The sequence below is a fragment of the Notolepis coatsorum genome (genome assembly GCF_963971535.1).
Source record: "Notolepis coatsorum genome assembly, chromosome: 6".
Classification (NCBI taxonomy): Eukaryota; Metazoa; Chordata; class Actinopteri; order Aulopiformes; family Paralepididae; genus Notolepis; species Notolepis coatsorum.
The window spans coordinates 10,195,797-10,221,124 of record NC_140170.1 but is presented as its reverse complement, the minus strand read 5'-3'; the positions used below and the strand labels follow the sequence as shown (position 1 = coordinate 10,221,124).

Below are 25,328 nucleotides of genomic sequence, written 5' to 3'. Positions count from 1 at the left end.
CGGGTCTCGGCCATCTCCTTCACTGATTGGTTGTTAGTTGTTGTGCGTAAGTACGTCATCACGTAACGCTGGTTGTTGTTAGTGAGTGTGCTGAGCCGAGGCTGAACGGAGCCAAGCTTGGAAAATCGATATATCGAAACTTTGCGACCACGTTTCATGTTTATTTCGAGGAAATAATTTATCGCGATAGTTATCGTTATCGTTTTATCGCCCAGCCCTAATCTGCGTATAAAAAAAGGTCACATGAGCAAGCTGCTTTCAGGTCATTTATATACAGTAGAAAGAGGAGCGGACCCAAAACACTCCCTTGTGGGACCCCGCACTCTACTGTCCGAGGACTGGAGAGTACTCCGTTTATATCTACCACCTGTCTCCCTGTTAGGTAGGAACCAATCAATTTCTGAGCTGCCTCATTAAAGCCTAGGGCCCTAAGCTTCATTAACAAGATGTTGTGATCCACTGAATCAAATGCCTTCTGGAGGTCTAACATTACCATTCCACAGAACTTTCCCTCGTCTACCTCTTTCCTGATGTAATCTGTGAGGAACAGCAGGCAGGTGTCTGTGGAGTGGGACCTCCTGAAACCTGATTGGTATTTGTACATGATGTTATTAGTGGAGAAATACCCGTCTATTTGCTCATATACTAGCCTCTCTATGGTTTTTGATAGAACGCCCAGGATGGAAATGGGTCTGTAGTTACCCGGTTCCAATTTGTTTCCCTTTTTGTGGAGAGGAATAACTCTTGCCGATTTCATTTCGCTTGGAAATGTTCCTGTGTCAATGGCTAGGTTGGTAATGTGAGCTACATATGGGGCAATGATTTCTGCAGCATCCTGCAAGAATTTACCAGGGATGTTGTCTAATCCAGTAGCCCTTGAGGTGTCAAGTTTTTTAAGCTTTTCCTGGACCTCCATCTCCATCTCATGAACACAAATCTGTCAGTGCCGAGTCCGACCTCATCTTAAATAACAAACAGCATTGCTTGTTGTAGTTAACAAAGAGAGGCAGAGTTGATTTTGCAACCCACATTTTTTTTAAATATGTAATATTCATATTTTTTCTTTTTTTTTTTTTTTTACATAATCGAATTAAATTTTCATATTCGAAGCCTATGCCCATCGAACGAAGCTTCGAAGTATTTAAGACAGCCCTAGTGTTCACTTTATAATGTTGTCTGACTGAGTATTGACAACACGCTTAGTATTGTCGAATGCACAAAAAATTATAATAATAATAATATTATCATTTTCTTTTTCTTTTTCTTCATTCTTTCCAAAAGAAAAGAGGCCTAGAAGCATGGCTAACGCTAATGGCACGCATACCAGAGGCTAACTGCCTAAGAAAACAGGCACAGAGGCACTGAAAGAGGATTTCACCCATCTAATGAACACACTAGACTAGATAAATATCAAGATGTATCCATCAGTGGACCAATTGCATGCCTTTGCAGAGGACAAGAAGCCTTCAGTTGACTCCTTCAGACATTAAGCACCCCCACAGCCCAAATGGAATGCATTTTTATTTATTTTTTAATAATAAAGATTTTTTATTTTTTTTGTATTTAAAAAAAGAAAAGTAGTCGACTATCGGCTAATTTCGGCCAATCATAGTCGACTATCCAAATCCTTAGTCGGGGACAGCCCTAGTGTATATATATATATGTGTGTGTGTATATGTGTGTACCTTGAGGTTGTAACATGCGTTACTTTATGAAGAAGATGTCAATGTGTTGATAAATGAAGTGTGGGCCCAATATGTTAGGATATGCCAATGTCAGCATATTTGGGTCACTTGACCTTTAAGATTCCAGATATGGGTGTGGTTAGGGGCGGTCCTAACCATCAGGGGGCCATCTTGGATTGGAATCATGCCTCATGGAGTTTTTGTTTGCTACTGCTATTGTGAGAGGAAGGAGGGATTTTGCCAGGCCTCCTAAAAGATTCTCCATTAACCAAGGACAGTTCAGCTGCAGTGGTGCTAATGGACTGTAAAGCTGACAGGACTGTTCTTATTAAGATGTGGATCAACCCAGGACTTATCACCTTTTGGACACTCAAAGGTTTGAGTGTTGTTGGACACTACTAGCTCTACCATGCAGGCTGCATGGTCTGGTAGGCCTGAACATTATACATGGTAACATTAGACATGGTAACATTATACATGGTAACATACATGGTAACATACATGGTAACATTATACATGGTAACATTATACATGGTTACATTAGACATGGTAACATTATACATGGTAACATTATACATGGTAACATACATGGTACATTATACATGGTAACATTATACATGGTAACATTATACATGGTTACATTATACATGGTAATATTATACACGGAACATTATACATGGTAACATTATACATGGTAACATACATGGTAACATACATGGTAACATTAGACATGGTAACATTATACATGGTAACATTATACATGGTAACATACATGGTAACATACAGGGTAACATTATACATTATACATCGTAACATTATACATGGTAACATACATGGTAACATACATGGTAACATTAGACATGGTAACATTAGACATGGTAACATTATACATGGTAACATACATGGTAACATACAGGGTAACATTATACACGGTACATTATACATGGTAACATTATACATGGTAACATACATGGTAACATACATGGTAACATTATACATGGTAACATTATACATGGTAACATTATACACGGTACATTATACATGGTAACATACATGGTAACATACATGGTAACATACATGGTAACATTAGACATGGTAACATTATACATGGTAACATTATACACGGTACATTATACATGGTAACATACATGGTAACATACATGGTAACATTAGACATGGTAACATTGGACATGGTAACATACATGGTAACATACATGGTAACATACATGGTAACATTAGACATGGCAACATTAGACATGGTAACATTATACATGGTAACATTATACATGGTAACATTAGACATGGTAACATTATACATGGTAACATTATACATGGTAACATACATGGTAACATACAGGGTAACATTATACACGGTACATTATACATCGTAACATTATACATGGTAACATACATGGTAACATACATGGTAACATTATACATGGTAACATTATACATGGTAACATTATACATGGTAACATACATGGTAACATACAGGGTAACATTATACACGGTACATTATACATCGTAACATTATACATGGTAACATACATGGTAACATACATGGTAACATTAGACATGGTAACATTATACATGGTAACATTATACATGCTAACATACATGGTAACATACATGGTAACATGATACATGGTAACATTATACATGGTTACATTATACATGGTAACATTATATATGGTAACATTGTACACGGTAACATTATACATGGTAACATTTATGTTGGGGCTAATGGACTGTAAAGCTGACAGGACCGTTCTTATTGGTTTGAGATTATTTTTGTTGTACCATACGTTGCTATGGGGTGCCCCATTTATTTTGATCCTCCTTTTGGTTAATACAACACTTTGAATTTAACACTGTTCCAGTACTCTCATTCTTTATAGCTGAACAGGTTTGTTTATTATTTCAAGCTTGTTACAAGGTGGTGTGCTGTGTGTGTGTGGTACCTCAAGATTGTGTGCTGTGTATGTTTATGTAAGTGTGTGCGTGTATATGTGTGTACCTTGAGGTGGTGTGTATGTGTGTGGTACCTTGAGGTGGTGTGTGTGTGTGTGTGTGTGTGTGTGTGTGTGGTACCTTGAGGTGGTGTGTGTGTGTGTGTGTGTATGTGTATGTGTGTGTACCTTGAGGTGGTGTGTGTGTGTGCATGTATGTGTACCTTGAGGTGGTGTGTGTGTGTGTATGTGTGTGTACCTTGAGGTGGTGTGTGTGTGTGTGCATGTATGTGTACCTTGAGGTGGTGTGTGTGTGTGTGTGTATGTGTGTGAACCTTGAGGTGGTGTGTGTGTGTGTGTATATGTGTGTACCTTGAGTTGTGTGTGTGTGTATATGTGTGTGTACCTTGAGGTGGTGTGTGTGTGTATGTGTGTGTACCTTGAGGTGGTGTGCGGTGGTGTACAGGCGACCACAACCTTCGTATTCACAGCGGAACGCCTTCTCTGCTATCTGGCTCTTGGAGGAGGAGCTCCACGCCTTGCCTTCAAACACCACCTGGAGAGGAACCAGAGCTCATCACAGACACACAGCCACGCCCCCTCACCTGGACAGACCACACCCCCTCACCTGAACAGACCACACCCCCTCATATCTGAACAGACCACACCCCCGCATCTGAACAGACCACACCCCCTCATCTGAACAGACCACACCCCCTCATATCTGAACAGACCACACCCCCTCATATCTGAACAGACCACACCCCCTCATATCTGAACAGACCACGCCCCCTCATATCTGAACAGACCACACCCCCTCATATCTGAACAGACCACACACCCTCATCTGAACAGACCACACCCCCTCATATCTGAACAGACCACGCACCCTGATATCTGAACAGACCACACCCCCTCATATCTGAACAGACCACACCCCCTCATATCTGAACAGACCACACCCCCTCATATCTGAACAGACCACGCCCCCTCATATCTGAACAGACCACACACCCTGATATCTGAACAGACCACACACCCTCATATCTGAACAGACCACGCCCCCTCATATCTGAACAGACCACACACCCTGATATCTGAACAGACCACACACCCTCATATCTGAACAGACCACGCCCCCTCACCTGAACAGTGGAGCCGTCTGTGATCCCGTTAGCAACCATCATGTTCTCATCCACCTCCATCTAGAGAGACAGAGAGACAGACAGACAGTTAGACAGTTAGACAGGCAGGCAGACAGACAGTTAGACAGATTCTACTGACTCACACCTGGGTTTGTCTACAACGCCGGTGCTCCTGGCGGATGTTTCTCAAAGAAACCTTATTCAGTTAAAGCCAGACGACTAAAATAAACATCATAAAAGAACTTCACCTGTCAACCTCTCACGCCGTTTCTTAAAAAGACAGATAAGAACCGATATCCAAGTTTTAACTTGACAAATCGTTTAAAAACATGGGGATTCATACATAATTCCACTGTTACCCGAGTAACTGGGTGTTTCTGCCGCTTGAAATAACCCTCCTGGCTCGCTGGTGACATCATTGGCAAGCTGTGGAGGTGATCTTCCAACAAAGCCTGTCGATGTGTCCCTTCTCAAGATAAACTCACCAGGATCAGTCACCAACCTGACCGTCTGACCAGCCTGCTGTTGTCCAGGAACAGACCTCTCATGCGGTCATGTCACCATGACGTCAAAACCACGGTAGGGGTGTAACGGTACACAGACGCCACGGTTCGGCACGTACCTCGGTTTTGGGGTCACGGTTCGGTATGAGTTCGGTACAACAGGAAACAAATATTTATAATGATTATTATTATATTTATCATTATTATTATAATTATTAAATATCATTATTTTATATTAAGTTATACTTAGCTCCACCTAGGCTTGCCGCGGTAGTCAGTGATACCGGTGTCATTCTGTGTTCAGGAATCCACTGAGTAAATTAATTGCCCCGCCAGTGTAAGCTTTTTAAGTTTTAGTTTCACTTCTAGAGTAGATTTTTGCTTCACGTGAAGCAGAGAAAGAAGACTCTAGAGAAGAGATGACATGTTACACAACAATGGCAGAGGATTTATCAATATTTTGGATTTTTTTTTTATCCACTTTTTCTCCTCTTTTTCTATTTTTCTCCCATCCCAATTACCCGCTGTGCCAATTCTCCCCTCCCCTGTCTTGAACGTTGCTCGCATATGCCCCCCACTGGCCGGTTGTAGGGAGGATAGAAGCCTTGCATCACGTGTCCCCTCCGACACACGACGAGGCAGCCTGTCACATCTTTTCACCCGCCAGCGCGGACTCTCATTGGCGAGGAGTAACGTGTGGGAGGCTCACACTACGCCGCCATTTCCTGTCTCTGCTGTGCAGGCGTCCCCCAACCGACCTGTAGGAGTCGCTGTCCACAACGTCCAGATTACCACCCATCGACTTCAACCCGCTAACTCTGCCAATTGAGTTAGTATGACTGGCCCAAGCCGGAGGCAACGGCGACAGCCGGAGTCGAACCTGGTGTCTCTTGCGTTGGTGATGAGCGCAATGTCCGCTGCGCCACCCAGCCGCCCTTCAATATTTTGGATTTAAACACCACAGCAGCTTGACTGGAGAGGAGCTCAGAGGACCAGTCCAGATCAGCAAAAGTATGTTCGCGTGTTTGTTAGTTTTTTCTCGGATCAGCTGTGAGGGGGAAAGTAGCGCAGAAGAAAGTTAGTGTGTGTGTGTGTATTTCCATTGTTTAACATTATTAGGCGACCAAGAAAAGGATGAAAATGTTCAGTCTATTGTAATGACCCTGCTGTGTTACAAACATATCATTCATTCATGGTTTTGTTTCAGGGACACCTGTAGTAAAGGGGGAGGGGAGGAGGGGAGAAACAGCCCAGGTCGGATTGCGCGGTTGTTAATTTGTTCTGTCGGCTTGTCATTGTGCCTTTACAAGCTTCAACGTTTTATTCATCATCTAAATGTGGCAATAGGGAGGTGTAGTCTGACGTCACTTTGGAGCGCCTGCAAGCTCCACCCGTATAGGGAGGTGTAGTCTGACGTCACTTTGGAGCGCCCGCGAGGTCCACCCGTATAGGGATTTATCATTGGGAAAATGGATTATTGGCTATTGTAACAATTCTGCCTCATGAACATTGAAAAGCTTTCCATTTTGCACAAAACGAGTTCCCTTCTATCACTAACATTATTGTTTAAAGGTCCCATGTTTTGCTATTCCTTTCACTATTTGGGCAATTTTACACAATTCCTGTGAGTCTATGGAACACATCTGTACGTTTTAAAAAAAAAAATTTAAATCATTGTTTTGTATTTCTAATCAAGTACTCTGAAGCAGCATTTTTCCACTTCAAGATTTCAAGCTGTTTTGGGCTGGGCTCAGCCCATACTCACAAAGCGCTTTGAGTGACAGTCACCCACAGTCTGCACTGGCAGACAGAGAGAGACATAGAGAGATAGAGGGGGAGACTAATTAATTTCGCCGCAGGGGGGCATAATCCCACGGGACAATGCATTGGTAACTTGTTTCAAATGACAATATATACCCTGTGAATATTATTGCACGGATCGGAATATGCGTGGGAGTGTGCGTGTGCGCTATGATATTTTGCGATCAGGTTGATGTGACGCAAGTGCCGACAGAGAGAGAGGGAGAGAGAGACAGAGACAGACAGAGACAGACAGAGAGAGGGAGAGGAGAGCGCGGGTGCGTTTCCCCACACACACACACACGCAGTCGGGAATGTGTGTAAATGCTCCGAGACGACTCGAGGGAGAGAGAGAGAGGAGAGATGCGTCCCGACTGCGTGTTTCCCCACACACACGCAGTCGGGAGTGTGTTTAAAATGCTCCGTATCCCTCTCTCTCTCTCCCTCTCCTTCTCTGCTCTCTCTCTGTCGGCACCCGCGCCACGTCAATCCGTTTGAGGAAGTGTCAGTATTTTCCACTCACTCTGTTGTTGAGCGAATGGTTGAGTGTGCGTAAGAATTGTTATACGTCACAGGTACGCGGAATTCAGAATGGCTTAGTTCAGTGGGGTAGGACATATGATCTGGACTGATAAGCCAAAATGAGAATTAGAGACACAGACCCCATTGATACAACCCCACATTGCTACAAAACAATGCTAAACACTGGAAAAGGCAATTTATAAGACATGGGACCTTTAAGCATTTTTGGTTGAAATAAAATTCTGCGATTATTTTTTACGATTAATTGCGAATCTTTTCATGTTGAGCTATAGATTGTGGATGAATACGCGCAGAAAGGTACACCATGCAAATGTTAATGCTTTATTTGTTTTAAACGAGACGATTTAGAAATGGTCAATGGGGAATTACATTGCGTTTTCAAGATGGTGGACCGGCCGGAAAAACGGCAATAACGTAACCACTACACCTCCCTATACAAGCTTGATATTCAAGGATCAAAGTAAGCCAGTGTAAAGTAAAGATATTGAGCATACATTTGTAAAATGTGCAACCCTATAGTGTCGTATGAGACGTATTCGTTGTATGGCTGGATGTACCGAACCGTGGCGTCCGTACCGTGAAGTTGCGGGACGAATACATGTACCGTTACACCCCTAAATGAAGGAGCCTTGCTAAGCTCCAAGCCATCAGGGAAAACCCCTCCCACCCACTATACACAGACTTGGCTGACAGGAAGAGCATGTTCAGTGCTAGGCTAACACTCCCTAAATGTAGCACTGAACGGCACAGGAAGTCCTTCATTCCGACAGCCATCAGACTTTACAACGAATCACTGTGCCTCACTGCATCACTGAGCACAGAGTGGCAGTTACCATCTTCCTGGACTCTTACTTTTGAAACAACACTGTACAATATTACCCTTAGTGTAGACGTCTGTATATTTTTACTGTATATTTTATTCTATTCTTAGGCAATTTGTTTTGTTATTCTTATTCGTGACTTTGTTCTGTCTAAATGTTTAATGTAATTTAATGTAATTTAAGTAGTTGTATTCTATTCTATTCTAAACCATGGTGCATTCTTTACCCACCTATGGCAGAAATGAATGGTCTTTTCCTTTACAGTTTGACCAGTAATGTTGTCCTTGATGCTGCACGTGGAGTTTTGCGTTTCACCAAAAGGTTCTATGTTTTGTTAACATTCCCGTTTTTTAAAAGCCAAATTGTTAACTAACCCTAAATGACCGGACGACGTTGCTGAGAACGCACTGGTGACGTCAGGTGACCTGATCTGCAGCGCTAAGCTAGCTTTGGCCAGCGATCTTTCCCTTTTTTTTTTTTTTTTTTAAACTGCAGCTTAAAATTCTAAATCCCCTGCCTCATCGGAGAGAGACATGTGTATCAGAAGGCTTTGTTCACAGGAACCACAGCTGCAGGGACCACAGATGAAGCTATGAGAGATCTATTAATAGTCCATTCATCGTCCTAGAGCTGCAGGGGAGACTGGAGACTCAGGTGAAGCCAGAAAACACACCGTCCTCGAGAGGTCTATAGAGAGAGGTCTATAGAGAGGTCTAGAGAGAGGTCTATAGAGAGGTCTATAGTGAGAGGTCTATAGAGAGGTCTAGAGAGAGGTCTATAGAGAGGTCTATAGTGAGAGGTCTATAGAGAGAGGTCTATAGAGAGGTCTAGAGAGAGGTCTATAGAGAGGTCTATAGTGAGAGGTCTATAGAGAGAGGTCTATAGAGAGAGGTCTATAGAGAGAGGTCTATAGAGAGGTCTAGAGAGAGGTCTATAGAGAGGTCTATAGTGAGAGGTCTATAGAGAGAGGTCTATAGAGAGAGGTCTATAGAGAGAGGTCTATAGAGAGGTCTAGAGAGAGGTCTATAGAGAGAGGTCTATAGAGAGGTCTAGAGAGAGGTCTATAGAGAGAGGTCTATAGAGAGGTCTATAGAGAGAGGTCTATAGAGAGGTCTAGAGAGAGGTCTATAGAGAGGTCTATAGTGAGAGGTCTATAGAGAGAGGTCTATAGAGAGAGGTCTATAGAGAGCGGTCTAGAGAGAGGTCTATAGAGAGGTCTATAGAGAGAGGTCTATAGTGAGAGGTCTATAGAGAGGTCTAGAGAGAGGTCTAGAGAGAGGTCTATAATGAGAAGTCTATAGAGAGAGGTCTAGAGAGAGGTCTATAATGAGAGGTCTATAGAGAGAGGTCTAGAGAGAGGTCTATAGAGAGAGGTCTATAGAGAGAGGTCTATAGAGAGAGGTCTATAGAGAGGTCTAGAGAGAGAGGTCTATAGAGAGGTCTAGAGAGAGGTCTATAGAGAGGTCTATAGAGAGAGGTCTATAGAGAGAGGTCTATAGAGAGGTCTAGAGAGAGGTCTATAGAGAGGTCTATAGAGAGGTCTATAGAGAGAGGTCTATAGAGAGAGGTCTATAGAGAGAGGTCTATAGAGAGGTCTAGAGAGAGGTCTATAGAGAGAGGTCTATAGAGAGAGGTCTATAGTGAGAGGTCTATAGAGAGAGGTCTATAGAGAGGTCTATAGTGAGAGGTCTATAGAGAGGTCTATAGAGAGAGGTCTATAGTGAGAGGTCTATAGAGAGAGGTCTATAGAGAGGTCTATAGAGAGAGGTCTATAGAGAGAGGTCTATAGTGAGAGGTCTATAGAGAGGTCTATAGAGAGGTCTATAGAGAGGTCTATAGAGAGGTCTATAGAGAGAGGTCTATAGAGAGAGGTCTATAGAGAGAGGTCTATAGAGAGGTCTAGAGAGAGGTCTATAGAGAGGTCTATAGAGAGGTCTATAGAGAGAGGTCTATAGTGAGAGGTCTATAGAGAGGTCTAGAGAGAGGTCTATAGTGAGAGGTCTATAGAGAGAGGTCTAGAGAGAGGTCTATAGTGAGAGGTCTATAGTGAGAGGTCTATAGAGAGAGGTCTATAGAGAGAGGTCTATAGAGAGGTCTATAGTGAGAGGTCTATAGTGAGAGGTCTATAGTGAGAGGTCTATAGAGAGAGGTCTAGAGAGAGGTCTATAGTGAGAGGTCTATAGTGAGAGGTCTATAGAGAGAGGTCTATAGAGAGAGGTCTATAGAGAGGTCTATAGTGAGAGGTCTATAGTGAGAGGTCTATAATCCAGTGGGTGAAGAAGCCGACCTTGACGCCGTAGTTGTCCAGAGCAGCGATGGCGTCGGCCTCCACCACCGACGCCATCGCCATCAGCTCCTCCAGGCCGCCGCCCCCCCCGGGCTGCAGGGTGAGCACGGTGCCCCCGCCCGAGTGCAGGGTGGGGGGGTGGTGGAGGTAGGCCGTGCTGCCGTCCTCCAGCTCCACCGCCTCCACCGCGCCGGGGTCGTAGCCGTCTGCGCCAAGGAGAGAACATTCACTGTTATTTTCTGTTTCAGTTTAAATTCAGTTAAAATGTTCAGTTATTCTTTTTAATAGAATGGATCATTCAAATCAAAAGGGTATTGCACATAAATAGGCACTTCAGATAATCCGTCAGAACGTTGATCGGCTCAGCTGACCGACAATAAATCAAAATGACCCCATTAATTCACCATCGTAGCCTATAATAATAACAGCATTGCATCAACCGGTTTTAATAAACAAACAGAAACAGGAGCATGTGCATTAGGCTATGAAAATTAGGCTGCCTCTAAATATAAAAATGTATTAAATAAGATTGGTCTGCTTGACTTTAAAAAGAAAATATATGAATTTTCTTTTTATTATAATAATTAATAAAAAAACATATTTATAATATATATATTTTTCGACTCCGACATGCAAATTGAATGTGGAGACTGGCACAGCTATACGAAAATTCTTAAATTCTAACTCATCCCTAACGTTGACCTGTGCGTTGACCTGTGCGTTGACCTGTACATTGACCCTACACGTTGACCTGTACGTTGACCTGTACGTTGACCTGTGTGTTGACCTGTACGTTGACCTGTACGTTGACCTGTGCGTTGACCTGTATGTTGACCTGTGCGTTGACCTGTACGTTGACCTGTGCGTTGACCTGTACGTTGACCTGTGCGTTGACCTGTACGTTGACCTACCTAGCGGCGTGTGGTGAATGAAGGCCGTGGTGCCGTCTTCCAGCTGCACCGCCTGGCCGTCCTCAAAAGGTAGAGTTTCTGGTATCAGGATGGAGGAGACACAGGGAGATGTGAGTTGTTGCAGACGATCCATGTGATCATCCGTCGGTATGTGTGTCAATGACGATGTGCACGACTAGCCCCTTTCGTGACTGTGATGCACCGAGTGACTCCACAGTCACTTGCTCCTCAATAGGAAACCAACGTATGTTGACCATGAAGGACTGGTTATATTTCGTATAGCTCTGCTCAGCGTCATAGTGGCAATACTCTTCACTTCAGTACTTGCACTGAATAAATTCTCACAATGTACCTTTACATACCATCATCTGTCTGGCCACACACACCATCATCTCCTTCTTCAATTTTCACCACGTTGAGTGCCTGTGTATACCAATCACTTTTGAGATTGAAATCGTTTGAAGAAAGTAGAACAGAATCAAGGAGATACGTTGACATTATATCTTTGTTTTCTCTCTCGCTATTTTCGAGAAAATACGGCGATAATGTCTTCGCCACTGGGGTGTCTGGAAGATGATGATCATTCTGACCTCCAACGGCTTTTTCGTATTAGGGGCTCGCGTCGCTGGTCTAATCCCCACCTGCAGTCCTCCAAGCTGCAGCTGGACAGGTATTACCTTCGGTTCTGCAGCTGGACTGTGCAGGAGGCGTCGGCTGTTGTGAGAAACTGGCTACCTCTGGGTGAGTGATGTTTTTGCTACGCAAGTGCCAGTTGTGTTGCTATGGGGGGATTAGCTGCACAATTTACGAAAGCCGGCCCCAGACTAGTATCCTTTGTTCTGCCTCTTAGACGGCAGAGGGGGGGTCCTGGTTTGAAGCCCACCGTAGTCAATCTAGTGGGCCGCGACCAAGATCTGTGGTTAAAACCCGGGATCTTTTGGACGAGCGGATTCTTCTCCGTCATGTGAAGGCCCCATCTTTCAAGTTGAAAGTTACCCTCACGAGGAAAAGTGAGTTTGGTGCTTCATTATCGGAAGCACCACGCTCAAGTCGGCTGCAGCCTATGAAGGAAGTGTGCTGACGCCGCTGTATATCTGCACCGTTCTGGAAACTGTGTTGATTTCTTTTTCTCTTCTCTCTTAGGATGAGGAGGTGAGTCAGACGGCGGCTGTCTGAAGTGTTGACTTATTGCGTTCTCGTGTGCAGTTTCGGTGATAGCTGCTTAGCTTGCGTGCTAGCTGGGTGAGCTAACTGTTAGCCAGTTAGCTGTTAGCTGCGGTGCTGGCTCGTTGTGTTCACTAGGCCAGGAGCGTTAGCTTGTTGCTACCAGTCGGCCTTAGTTGGCTGTTAGCTTATGCTACACCGTTGAACATTAGCCGTGAGGATAACAGGCCATAACACTCTGACTACGACGTCATCTTTGACAGATGATGTTAGTCGGCCCTACACCGTGTTGCCCCGCCAGCGAGGACTTTCGTCAACATGGAGAGACCAGTGTTTGCAGTCCTCTCAGCCTGCATTCATGGTGTAGGTAAGGGTCCTTCTGGACGCTTAACGCCTCTTCCTTCCTTCCCTTCTAAATGTTTTGTAATAACGATGTTTTTTTCCAAAACGTGTGTTGCTGCACTACATTGGGGATACGACATGTGTTGTGTGTGAATTGTCTTGTCGCTGGTATAGTTTCTCTCTACCTAGAAAATCTGTGTTGTTTTTTACGTGAGTAAAAATGAACTGGTTTGGTTGTGATGAGCACTTGTGTGTTCATGTAACGTTAGTTAACGTGGTTGAGCTCACAACTAGTTGGGTTAATAACCCTGCAAAGCTATGTTTAGTGACATATGATTGAGGGGTGAGTCCTTCTCTCAGCCTGTGATGACAATAAACAGGTAGCGTGTTCACATATTAACAGGGCAGTACCTGTTCAACCTAGTCGTATCAAGGGTAAGGTGGGGAGGGGTGATTCCCCCCCGGTTTCCCTGGGGCTTCCCCCCCTCCTCTCAAACATGTTTTGTTTACAATATATTGTTTCACTATGTTTGTGGGGATACGGTGTAATCCCTCAACTTCTGCTGGGGTTGTGCTCCTGCTTGGGAAAACGATTTTTTCCTAGGGAAAGGATTGTTTTGGTCGCTATCATGTGGACTTAGCAAGGCCTGTGGGCCAGTACTTAATCGAGGACTTTTTTTTCTTTTTAACAAATGTTTTTTATTTTCCCTTTTTTAACATAAAACTAGACACACAATACATTAACAGTAGAAATCCACAATAAATCACAGGACTATGACCGACATAATAATAACAATAATGACAGTCCAATACTTAAATAAAAATAAATGTAGATTAAAAGATATACACATAATAAATACAATACAATACATATGCTCTTGCTTGCTCCCCCCCCCCCCCCTCAGGACCCCCTCTTGGACTATCCATCCATTATTCCGTTTAACACCAGGAATTACAAATTCATATGCTATCCTTTATCCTCTCCATCACATCTAACCAGGTTGCTATGCTGGCTTCATTAACACATAAAATTTGTGCGGTAGATATCTCTAGATAAATCACATCGAGATAGGTAAGAACCCATACCTTCCGGCACATTTTATCCGGTTGAATCCAGCGTGATGCTATCAGCTTTTTAGCAGCCGCAAGACCGGACAAAATTAGTCTCTTTACCTGTATAGAGGCTGCTAACTGAGACACATCATTCAACAACAATACAGAAGGCAGTACAGGTATGGTCAAAAATAAAAATTCTGATAATTGCGTGGTTACTTCTTCCCAGAATATCTTAACAGGAGGGCATTCACAATACATATGCATAAATGTACCCATATCACCGTTTAAACATAAGGAGCATCGAGGGTCTTGTTTGAGCCCCATTAGGTGCAAACGTCTAGGAGTTAAGTAAGTCCTATGAATACAATTAAGATGAATCTGTTGATGATCCGGGTTGCGTGATGACAGCCGTACGTTTGCCCAAACTTCATCCCAATCAAAATCTACTTCCAAGTTTGGTATATCCTTCCTCCAGATTAAGTCTAGAGGAAGGACATCATATGAGGACGTAAGTAAGTGACGATAAAAGTCAGAGACGAAGCCTCTCGATGTCTCCTTTTCATAAAAGAATTTGTGATATCTATGGTGCTCAAGTGGCACCTTTAATGGGACTCCATGAGCCCTTAAAGCTGCTCTTAATTGTAGATAGAAATAAAAAGTTGGCGAGGTTAAATTTGTTAGATATATCTTTATAGCTGCAAAAACCCCGGTTGTTGAAGACATCCCCCAATGTATGTATGCCCTTCTTTTCCCATTTGGTAAATCTGATCTGTTGTTGTGCAATAAGGAGTGAATTGTTATTAAATAGGGGAGAATGACATCATGCCATCAATGCCATTTATGTTGGTTAGTAAATTTTTTCTGTGTGTCATGCCATATCCGGATCACATGTGTAATAAGAGGGCCAAATTTCAAGTTGCATTGCTTAATTGATAAGTTGGTGTATACTATATCCTGCAGTCTATGTGGTGCCACTATGTTCTCCTCGAATGGTCTCCAGGATACAGATGCTTGATAATCAAACCAGGTGATCAGTGGTCTTAAAGAGAACGCTTTAAAATAGTAGCTGAAGTCTGGAAATGCTAAACCCCCGTCGCCTTTATTTCTCTGTGCAGTGGATCTTTTTATTCGTGGAGGTTTGTTGTTCCAAATAAATTTATATGCGGCAGAGTGTAATTTTTGCCAGTAACCAACAGGGGGGGGGGGGGGGGGGGGGGGGGTAACGGCAACATCGAGCTGAAAAAGTTTATTCTATTCTAAAGTTTATGCACTGAGTTTTTTAATTTTGACCACCTGCCGAAGTCGTTTGTGATCCTATCTAGGACTCCGGTATAATTATACTTCACCGTTTGGCATATAGTGGGGAATATTTCAACTCCAAGACATCTAAAGTGTTCTACCATTGGTATATTTACTGGGAGTGAGGTAGTCACATTAAGTGGAAGGAAGGCCGATTTTGGCCAGTTTATCTTAAATCCCGATAGATTGCCAAAATCATCTATTACCTTGAGAAGATGAGGTAGTGAGGTGGTAGGGTTTTGCATGAACATTATTACATCGTCGTCCGCATATAAACTGTTATGATGCTGTGTGCCCTTAATTGAAATCGGCTCTATGGATTGGGATTGTCTTATATACTGTGCCAAAGGTTCTAGAGAGCAAACAGTCCGGGACTAAGAGGACAACCCTGTCTGAACGAACGCGACACAGGGACGTTTGGGGAGGTGAATTTCCCTGTTATAATCATGGCCGACGGATCTGTGTATAGTACTTTGATCATATTAATGAATCCGTCTCCTAACCCCATCCTTCCAAGTACTGCCCATAAATAAGACCATTCCAGCCTATCAAAGGCCTTCATCGCATCCAAGGATAATACAGCTACAGGAGGTACAGCCTCCTTGCTGGCGTCTATCACATGCAGTAACCGTCTAATATTATCCGTGATCAGGCGGCCTCTTATGAAGCCTGTCTGATCAGGATGAACTAAAGATGTCATATGCTTTTGAAGTCTGATGGCTAGTACCTTAGAGTACAGCTTAATATCGGTTCCGAGGAGGCTTAAGGGTCTATAACTATCACATTCGGTGGGGTCTTTGTCTTTTTTAAGGAGGACAGATATGAGTGCCATATTAACGTCCCTGGAGAAGTTCCCCTCTTTGATTGAGTATAAATCATGTCAAGTAATAGGGGTCCAATTACATCCCAACATGAGAGGTACAGTTCTGGTGGGATACCATCCCATCCAGGGGCCTTACCACTTTGCAATTCAGATATAGCCTCCCTAAGTTCCTCTAGTGTAATAGGTGCATCTAACTGTTTAGCGTCTTCCTCTGAAAGTTTAGGTAGGTTAATTTGATCAAGAAATGTATCCAGTTTATTATGATCGAATACCACTTCTGACTTGTACAGGTTAGAGTAAAACGCACTAAAAGTCTCGTTGATTTTCTTGGGGTCTGTAACAAGCCCTTGTTGGTCCTTAATAGCGGGTATATCAGCAAATTGTGCATTGGATCGTATCTTCATAGCTAGTAGGTGACTCGGTTTAGAGCCATGAAAGTAATAATGTTGTCTTGTACTGCATATCTGAAATTCAGATTGTTGTCTCAAAATGGAGTTAATCTCTTTTTTTAACACTTTAATTTGAGACTCCAATCGACATGAGTAGCTGCATTGTAAAGAAGAGAACAACGACGAGTAAAGCGTTTCCAGTTCTACCAATTTGGATTAACGTTTCTTGCGGAGGTTGGAGGCAAAGACAGTAATGTTTTCCTTAATAAAACCCTTTACCGATCTCCATAACATTCTGGGGTCTTGTACCGAACCCGCATTAATCTGCAGGAATTCATTTAGTTTAATGTTGAATTGTGAATTGAATTCAGTGTTTTTCAACAGTGTCGAGTTAAAACGCCATCTTGGGGCTCGGGATGTCATTCTACTAAATGAGCCCTTTAGGAGTAAATACCTGTGATCTGATAGTGCACTGGGTCCCAATTCCACGTCAAAGCTATCAAATAGTCTAGGGGAAGCAAAAACATAATCTATTCTAGAAAATGTCTTGTGTCTTGCTGAGAAAAAAAGAGTACTCTCGGGCCGTTGGGTTGAGTAATCGCCACAGATCATTTACACCTGTATCCTTGGCCCAAGCCTGTAATGCATTAGAGGCCTGTTTCTGATCATTGGAAGTGGTGAGATTAGATTTATCAATCAAGGGATCCCAAGAGGACTTGTGTCTTCTCTCGTTATGAAAAACGGCGTTCCTCTTACGGTAGTGAGAGTGTACTTTTGCCTTTTTTGTTGTGATGGAGGGTTGTGTGTGTCGTTAAGATCCACAACTGGGTTAGCTGTTGGCCTACAGAAGTCACATGTGTAAGCTCTGGTACCGGGGCTCTTAAAGGGGCCCTCTCTGGGTCTGTGTTTTTCTTTGTAAAATTCAGACGGCAGGTTTCGCACATGAGTCTATGTGAAGCTGTTAAACGCTTCAGGTAGCATGCTATGACTGGTGTCATAGCTCTACTTTGTCATTACATCGTATCAGGGGTGAGGGGTCATAAAGGGTTGAACTGGTAAAACCTTCCTCCCCTTTTTCTGATTGGTCAGGGGTTAAAACCCCCTGTCCTTCGGGCTTCCTGTCATGTTGCTGGATCAGCGCGTTACAGGGTAGGGGGGGGAGTTTCCTGGTCCCACGCCATATTGGGCGGTGGACCACGGAAATTCCCCCGCCATAGAGTATGTCACTGGGCGCGTTTCTATTGGTAAGACTTCCGTGGGTTGTTCAGGCTCCATGTTATGGACCTCTGTTACAGGGAGTTTCAGAGCCTCCTCCTCAGGGAGTTCAGAGCCTCCTCCTCAGGGAGTTTCAGAGCCTCCTGTGAGTTCAGACCCTCCCTCCCAGTGAGGGAGCCTCCTCAGAGTTTCAGAGCCTCCTCCTCAGATTGTCAAGGTGAGTAGAACTTAAAAAGAAGTTCTGCTCTGTTATATGTGTATTGAGCTTGGTGGGTGATGCAACGCAGTAAAGACGTTCGTTCTTCTGCTCTGCTCCCTACTGGTAGTATGTGTATTGGGTCAGAGCCTCCTCCTCAGGGTGTTTCAGAGTCTTCTCCTCAGGGAGTTCAGAGCCTCCTCGTGAGTTCAGAGTCTCCCTCTCAGTGAGGGAGCCTCCTCAGAGTTCCAGAGCCTCCTCCTCGGAGAGTCCTAATCCAATTGTTACATAGCTCAATGTTGCAATATGTCTTTTCAATCTATTGCTCACGTGGGAAGTCTCTCTGGGGGTCCCCGTCCTCTCCTTTATGGAGCAGGTTGACGCGCTATTGTTTAGGGAGTTCCCTGACTCCTCGCCGGTAATGGTCTGTTGAGTCATGGTTTTTCCCCCCGTCATAGGGTACGTCGCTCTCCGTCCCCTCTTTTATGGAGCATGGTTGACGGGGTGTTGTTTTCCCTCAGCCGCGTCGTATGGGACCCATGTCCGTATTTTTTTCTGTGAAAAAACTGCTTCTTGTCGTTCTCCCAGGCGGCTTGGAGGAACGGTATCTGGTGTCTTGTTAGACTATCCATTGATGTGTTTTGGGTCTCGACATGTACATAGTGCTGGCCCTGGGTGCTTCTGATAGGAATCACGCATGGAGTTTGTCTCTTCCGAGCGCCAGTGTTGTCTCAACGAATTCTCGTTCATATCTGGGGGATGTTAACAGAATAGATCAAAGCATAGGTAGAGGGGTCTCACGCCCTTGGGGTGGGCCACCGAGCGCGGTACAAAGGGGACCGTCTGGGTGGCGCCCTCTATAATGTTTTGGATCGACACGCGTACCTACCCCCCTCCTAGTGTTGGGGATGTCGGCGTGATTAGGGCACGGGACTGATTCTGGTCACGCCGGTCCAGGTCAGTTAACCCGTTGTCCGCCGGGGACGCAGATCTGCTGTTCTGGTACCCTGAGGGACTTGTGCTTTTTTCAGGGGGAAAATGCCAGGTCGGTCCGGGTGTTACAGGGTTTGACGTTATGGAGATGTTCGTGGTTGTGTTACTACGTATTACCCCTCACTGTTGCTTGGTCCATGTTGTGTTGTACCTTGCGCTGCGCTAAGGGGGCCTGGTCCTTCTCCATTCTTTTCGCCGCTCTCTTCTCCTGCTTACGCATGGCTGGGAGGGGGCTGTTGTGGTGGTTCTTTTGGAACTCCTCTGGCATCCCTGTGTACGTCCCGGTCCGCCGGGCCCGGTCCGAAATTGTTTTCGCCGACCCGTAGGCCTGGGATAACCCCTTTTTGAAACTGAAACACTTGTACTGCGGTATAGCCAGTGTATACCCGCAGTTGTGTTTGAGTTTTTTTGGAACAACCACCTCATGTTTGAACCAAGGGGGTGGTTGGTTCCCTGGTGTGTTGGAGCAGAGTCAACTCTCTGTGTAGGCTGCTTGAGTGTGCCCCCGCACGTTTCATGACGTCTGCCAATCGTGTCGGCCTTCTCTGCCTCGACCCCTCTAGAGAGTCTGGGTTTCTTTGTGGAGGCTGTGACATGGTGCACAACAATGCCAGCATACGCCCCTTCCGCCGGGGTGCTGTTCAGCAGACCCCTTTGGCGCCTGTCTAGTCCGCAGTGCTCCAGGCTCAGGTCAAGTGCCTGTTGCCTGGATTGAGGGATCGACCTTTTCTGGGGGTCGTCTCCCCGGTGCGCTGCCTGCTCCCGCTGTGGGTGTAGCCTCTTGAGTGCTTCGAGCTTACAGCCATGCCAACCTGAACACGCCCGATCTCGATTTCGGGGGCTGTATATTTGCTGTATATTTGCTTCATCGATTTCACGAAGGCCTTCGACAGAGTTGAACATACAACATTGATGAGAACAATGGAAGAATTCAAAATACCAGTTTCTGAACGAAGAATAATTGCCAACTTATACTGGAGGCAGAAGGCTAATGTTAGAATAGGAAAGGAGAAATCAAGAGACTTCCCGGTGGAGAAGGGTGTAAGACAAGGATGCATCTTGTCCCCTGTACTCTTTAATATGTACAGTGAATCACTGATGAAAAAAGGTCTGAGAGGAGGGAAAGGAGTAAAACTTGGCGAAGCGAACATCACCAACATAAGATACGCGGATGACACTGCTATAGTCTGTAACTGTCAAGAAGATCTACAGGACATGATGAATAAGATGAATGTCGAATGCAAAAACTATGGAATGTCGCTAAACACAAAGAAAACTAAAGTAATGATCATTGAAAAAACACCAGGAACTGTTTGTAAAATACAGGTGGATGGAGAAAAACTTGAACAAGTGAAGGAGTACATGTACCTTGGAAGCTGGATCAGTGAAGGTGGAAGAGCTAACATGGACATTAAGAGAAGAACCGGAATTGCAAAGGGCGCATTCTGGAACCATAAGGAATTATTGAGAAGAAACATAAGTTGGAAAACGAAGACCAGGGCCCTCATGTATCAACCTGACGTACGCACAGATATGTGCTTAAGCCGTGCGTACGACCATTCCTAAGCAAAGTGTGGGATTTATCTATTTGAACTTGTGCTTGACTTTGTGCGTATATTTAAGCACAGGTCGGACCATGCGTAGTTGGCGCCCGGTGGTAGAATATTTTTACAACGCGGAAATAAGCACTGACTGCGCTCCGCGTAACTCAACCCGTTATTATTTTGCGCATATATTGCAGAAATACGGGAACGTTTTGATTATATTTAAAAGGCTTTGCCATTGTTAAACGTAATAAGTGGAACCCCGAAGCTGTAAGCAGAATACAAGTCATATGAACACCCACGATATAAACGCATTGCAACGAGAACAGACAGAGGTTATTTGTTGAGTGTATGTGTATACAAAACCCTTGCAATAAATGTGTCTTAAATGAATGAAAAGCATACATGCTCTGGACACAGAGCATATATTGTGTGGGTGATATCATGACTTGTATTCTGTGTCAAAGCCTAAATCAAAACGTCCCCGTATTTCTGCAATCTATGCGCAAAATAATAACGAGTTGAGTTCTAACAAAGAACGTATTACATGCTGGTAGGCTGATAGAGTAAACTATGATATGAATATGAATATGATATGATATAAAGGTATACTGATCCGTCCGCGAGGATATCGAGGACTCGAGTTGGGGGACCCTGATGTAAACAAGACAAAAGTCTTTCTCTGGTCTGCATCCCCTTAACAATTGTGTGTATTGAGCCGTACTGTATTGTACCCATTCTGCAATCTGTTAAATAAAGTTTTCATTCATTCAGCCATTAAATGCAATTTGAGAATATAGGCTAAAGCGACGTGTCATGTTTCCAAATAAGATTGGCCACAACGGAATGCTTTCTACTTCAATTTGTTGATTAGAATAGATTACCTCGCTCCGTTGAAACTTCACTGAGCTCAGCACACAGACATGATAATACTAATAACAACAACAATAATAATAGCTTCATTTTACATAGCGCCTTTCAAGAGACCCATGCAAGGTCGCTTTACATAGATGGGGGGGGGGAATAACAAAGTAATAAAGATAGTGGACAGACTATGTAAATATGATGATGGGATTCAAGTTCGCGTTTTTATTGATCATAGGCATGCTGTCATAATCAAACATTCTAGAACATTTGTCGTCACAGATCATGTCATAATAGAACATAGGCTACATGGCATGGTCCATCGTGATATTGAGTAGACTGTTATTACTGTACCACCCATTGTGACAACAGCCTTGTGAGCTCCCGCACACAAACATGATGGAATTCAGTTTGTATTGATCACATAGGCAGGCTACATCATACATGGCAGTGAGATTCATTGTTCTTGTATATGCTCTCGTATTATTGTTTATATAGGCTACCCAATACTGACATCAAAATAGATTGTATGCCTCTAGAAATCATATGCAGCAGGTAGAAAATTGACGGAAAATCCGTCGCGATTTGGAATAAAATTGAGGAGAACTTTAATCCCTGGGTATTAATCAAACAAAACGGAAAAAGGCAGTCATATTCCAGCACGGTCTTTATTAGTGTTTGCGCTGCCCAGGCAGCAATGGTTAATAGATATCATATCCGACATCACCGTACGTGTACACGTCTGTCAGCCTGTCTCATAACACGCTTCCCTCGGTTTAGTCCATTTTTCCACATTTCATGGGGGTGTTCCATTACCGTATATGGTTAATCGGGGCGGTTTTGGTATGCAAATACGTGAAAGTGTGCACGAGCCTCGGCGTAGGACCAAGGTGATATTTATCATGACAGGTGTGCGTAGGACCTGTGTACGCACGTGTGATAAATCCAGTTTTTTTTGTGCGTGCACACAGGGAACAAACTTAACTTTTTGACTTACCAGCCATTTGGCTGGTAGATTTTAAAAACGACCAGCCATCCAGATGTTTTACCAGCCAAAAATTATAAATAGCTTTTTAGTATATCGCCATGTGTTATTATTACTATATAATACTCTCGTATGCTATTTTCAATTAATATCATAAACAACATAAGGAATATTAGCATAATTTTGAGTGGACTGAAGGAATGAGTCAGCGTTAATAGTTTTAAATGCAAATAATTTATTGCGAATTTATTTACAATATGGAAGCAAAAGAATTAAAGAACATATTAAAACAACTTCAAACAAGATAAACAAATCCATACTTGCCACCTACAAGGCAACAAGGGATGTTAGCGGAGTCTGTAATGCATCCAGCCTTGTATGGAATAATAATATAATAATAGATAATAATAATAATACCGTCCACCCCTAATATAATATAATAATAATCTGGTCAGCAGCCTCCACTGATGTAGCGTGATTCAAACCCCCTCAATGTGCAGTTTCTAGTTAATCAGTTAGTCAGTTACGCAGCCTCCACTGATGTACAGTGACGAGTGAATCTGGTAGTTGGTTTATGACGTTACGAGTTAATCAGTCAGCAGCCTCCACTGATGTTATGACGTTACAAACGCGAAATAACATTATACATTATGCTCCGCGAAATAAAGAGAGCTTATTATTAGTGCTGTCAGGCGATTAAAAAAATTAATCTAATTAATTACAGGATTTGTAATTAATTAATCTAATTAATCGCATTTTAATCGCATAACCATTTTATGCCTGATATTCTATATTCTATAATCATATTTCAAATTGCATGTGTCCGGATGGCAGAATTCAGTACTGTATCTACAAAACCTTCTGTTTGATCATCTTCCATCTATTAATTTGCTTAGATTTTTCAGGTCTGGTCAATTTGAGCATGGTGTTATTCACAGTCAAAGATAACAAAAAAATATTGATATTCTCATTTGGTTCATTACAATTTACTCAAAATAAAATTTTCATTCAATCAATCACAGCGCAGATTGAGTGATTGAATGAAAATGTTATTAACAGATTGCAGAATGGGTACAATACAGTACGGCTCAATACACACAATTGTTAAGGGGATGCAGATCAGAGAAAGACTTTCGTCTTGTTTACATCAGGGTCCCCCATTTTCAATTCATAATGAATTGTAAGTAAGGGTGCAACTTGCACTGTGCAATTCATTCTTTGTGGATCTAGCCCACAGTATTTCTGACACTGGGAATACATTCCCTGAGATTCATAGATGTCCCTAGAATCAGATACCAAGAACATGCAAATGGACCATATTAAAAAACATCTGTAAATGTGTATTCTACATTCTTATGGAATGAATGAGATACAAAAAAAAAATTATATAAAAAAAAAAAAAAAAAAAAAAATTTTGTAATTAATTTTGAGTTAATTTTCATAACGCGATAATTTGCTGTGTAATTAATTAATCTAATTAACGCGATAAACTGACAGCCCTACTTATTATTAATCAGTCAGCAGCAGCCTCCACTGATGTTATGACGTTACAAACGCGAAATCACATTATGCTCCGCGAAATAAAGAGAGCTTATTATTAATCAGTCAGCAGCAGCCTCCACTGATGTTATGACGTTACAAACGCGAAATCACATTATGCTCCGCGAAATAAAGAGAGCTTATTATTAATCAGTCAGCAGCCTCCACTGATGTTATGACGTTACAAACGCGAAATCACATTATGCTCCGCGAAATAAAGAGAGCTTATTATTAATCAGTCAGCAGCCTCCACTGATGTTATGACGTTACAAACGCGAAATAACCAGGGTACAAAATATGCCTCCACATATTTGGTCAAATCAAATGCAAAATTAAATATCAGAGCACAATCAAAAACACGATTGCAGGTTTTTTTGTAGGCTAAAGAACGGATGAAGACAGACCTCGTGTGCGTCTCATGTTACAAACTTGATCTCGTGAGCAGAGCGCATCTCATTTACATTTAAAGGTTCATTGTTTGTAAACATTAGAACGGACACGTGAGACGTGACACACACACACACACAGTTTCACTTTCGTTTCAACTCACCACGCCCGCATCCAATAGGGGCCAGCTGCAGCCCCGGAGATTGTTCCAGATTGGGCAACTTTCGCCCGCTCCCACGACATTTCTCCCTCCAGCTGGAGGCTACTCATATCATATTAATGCCGACGCATGCAGTGGATTTTGTTGGCCGCCAGATGGCGCCCAGGCCTTAATTTATGACGGCCAAACATTAAATCTACCAGCCTGTGGCGGTGGGCGTGTGACTATTTTGTACCCTGCGTGCACACATTCTAAATTCTGTGCTTACGTGTGGAAATAGAACATTTTCTGAGGAAAATTGATAAATGAGGGCCCAGGATTTTGGATACGTATGTTATGTCAGTCTTTTCATACGGAGCAGAAGCATGGACGCTGAATGAAGAGGCAAAGAGGATGATACTCTTTTGAAATGTGGACGCTGAGGAAGATGCTGAAGATAACATGGAAGGATAAGATCAAGAATGAGGAGGTACTGAGAAGAGCGGATATGCAAGGAGGACAGCTGCTGGAGAGGTTGAAAAAGAGAAAGATGGAGTTGTGCGGGCATGTTCTGAGAGGATCCAGCGGGGAGATGTTCAAGAAGGTGGTGATGGGGAAGGTGGATGGAAAGAGAGGAAGTGGAAGACCAAGAAGAGGCTGGGTAGACGACATCTGTGATTGGAGCGGAGTGAGAGGCGGAGTCACGGAGTTGGAGAGAAGAAGTGGGGACAGAATGGGTTGGAGAGTGA

At 43.3% G+C, this 25,328-nt stretch overlaps 1 protein-coding gene across 1 annotated transcript in view; it reads right to left on the bottom strand.

The window, feature by feature from the left end:
* Nucleotides 1-25,328, bottom strand: part of znf76 (zinc finger protein 76) — a 73,096-nt gene that overhangs the window by 38,065 nt on the left and 9,703 nt on the right. The window contains exons 4-7 of the mRNA XM_084316903.1: nt 11,645-11,722; nt 10,734-10,939; nt 4,780-4,839; nt 4,074-4,190 (exon numbers count right to left, since the gene is read on the bottom strand). Of these exons, the coding sequence (XP_084173029.1) occupies nt 4,074-4,190; nt 4,780-4,839; nt 10,734-10,939; nt 11,645-11,722 (461 nt within the window). The remainder of the gene's footprint in view (nt 1-4,073; nt 4,191-4,779; nt 4,840-10,733; nt 10,940-11,644; nt 11,723-25,328) is intronic.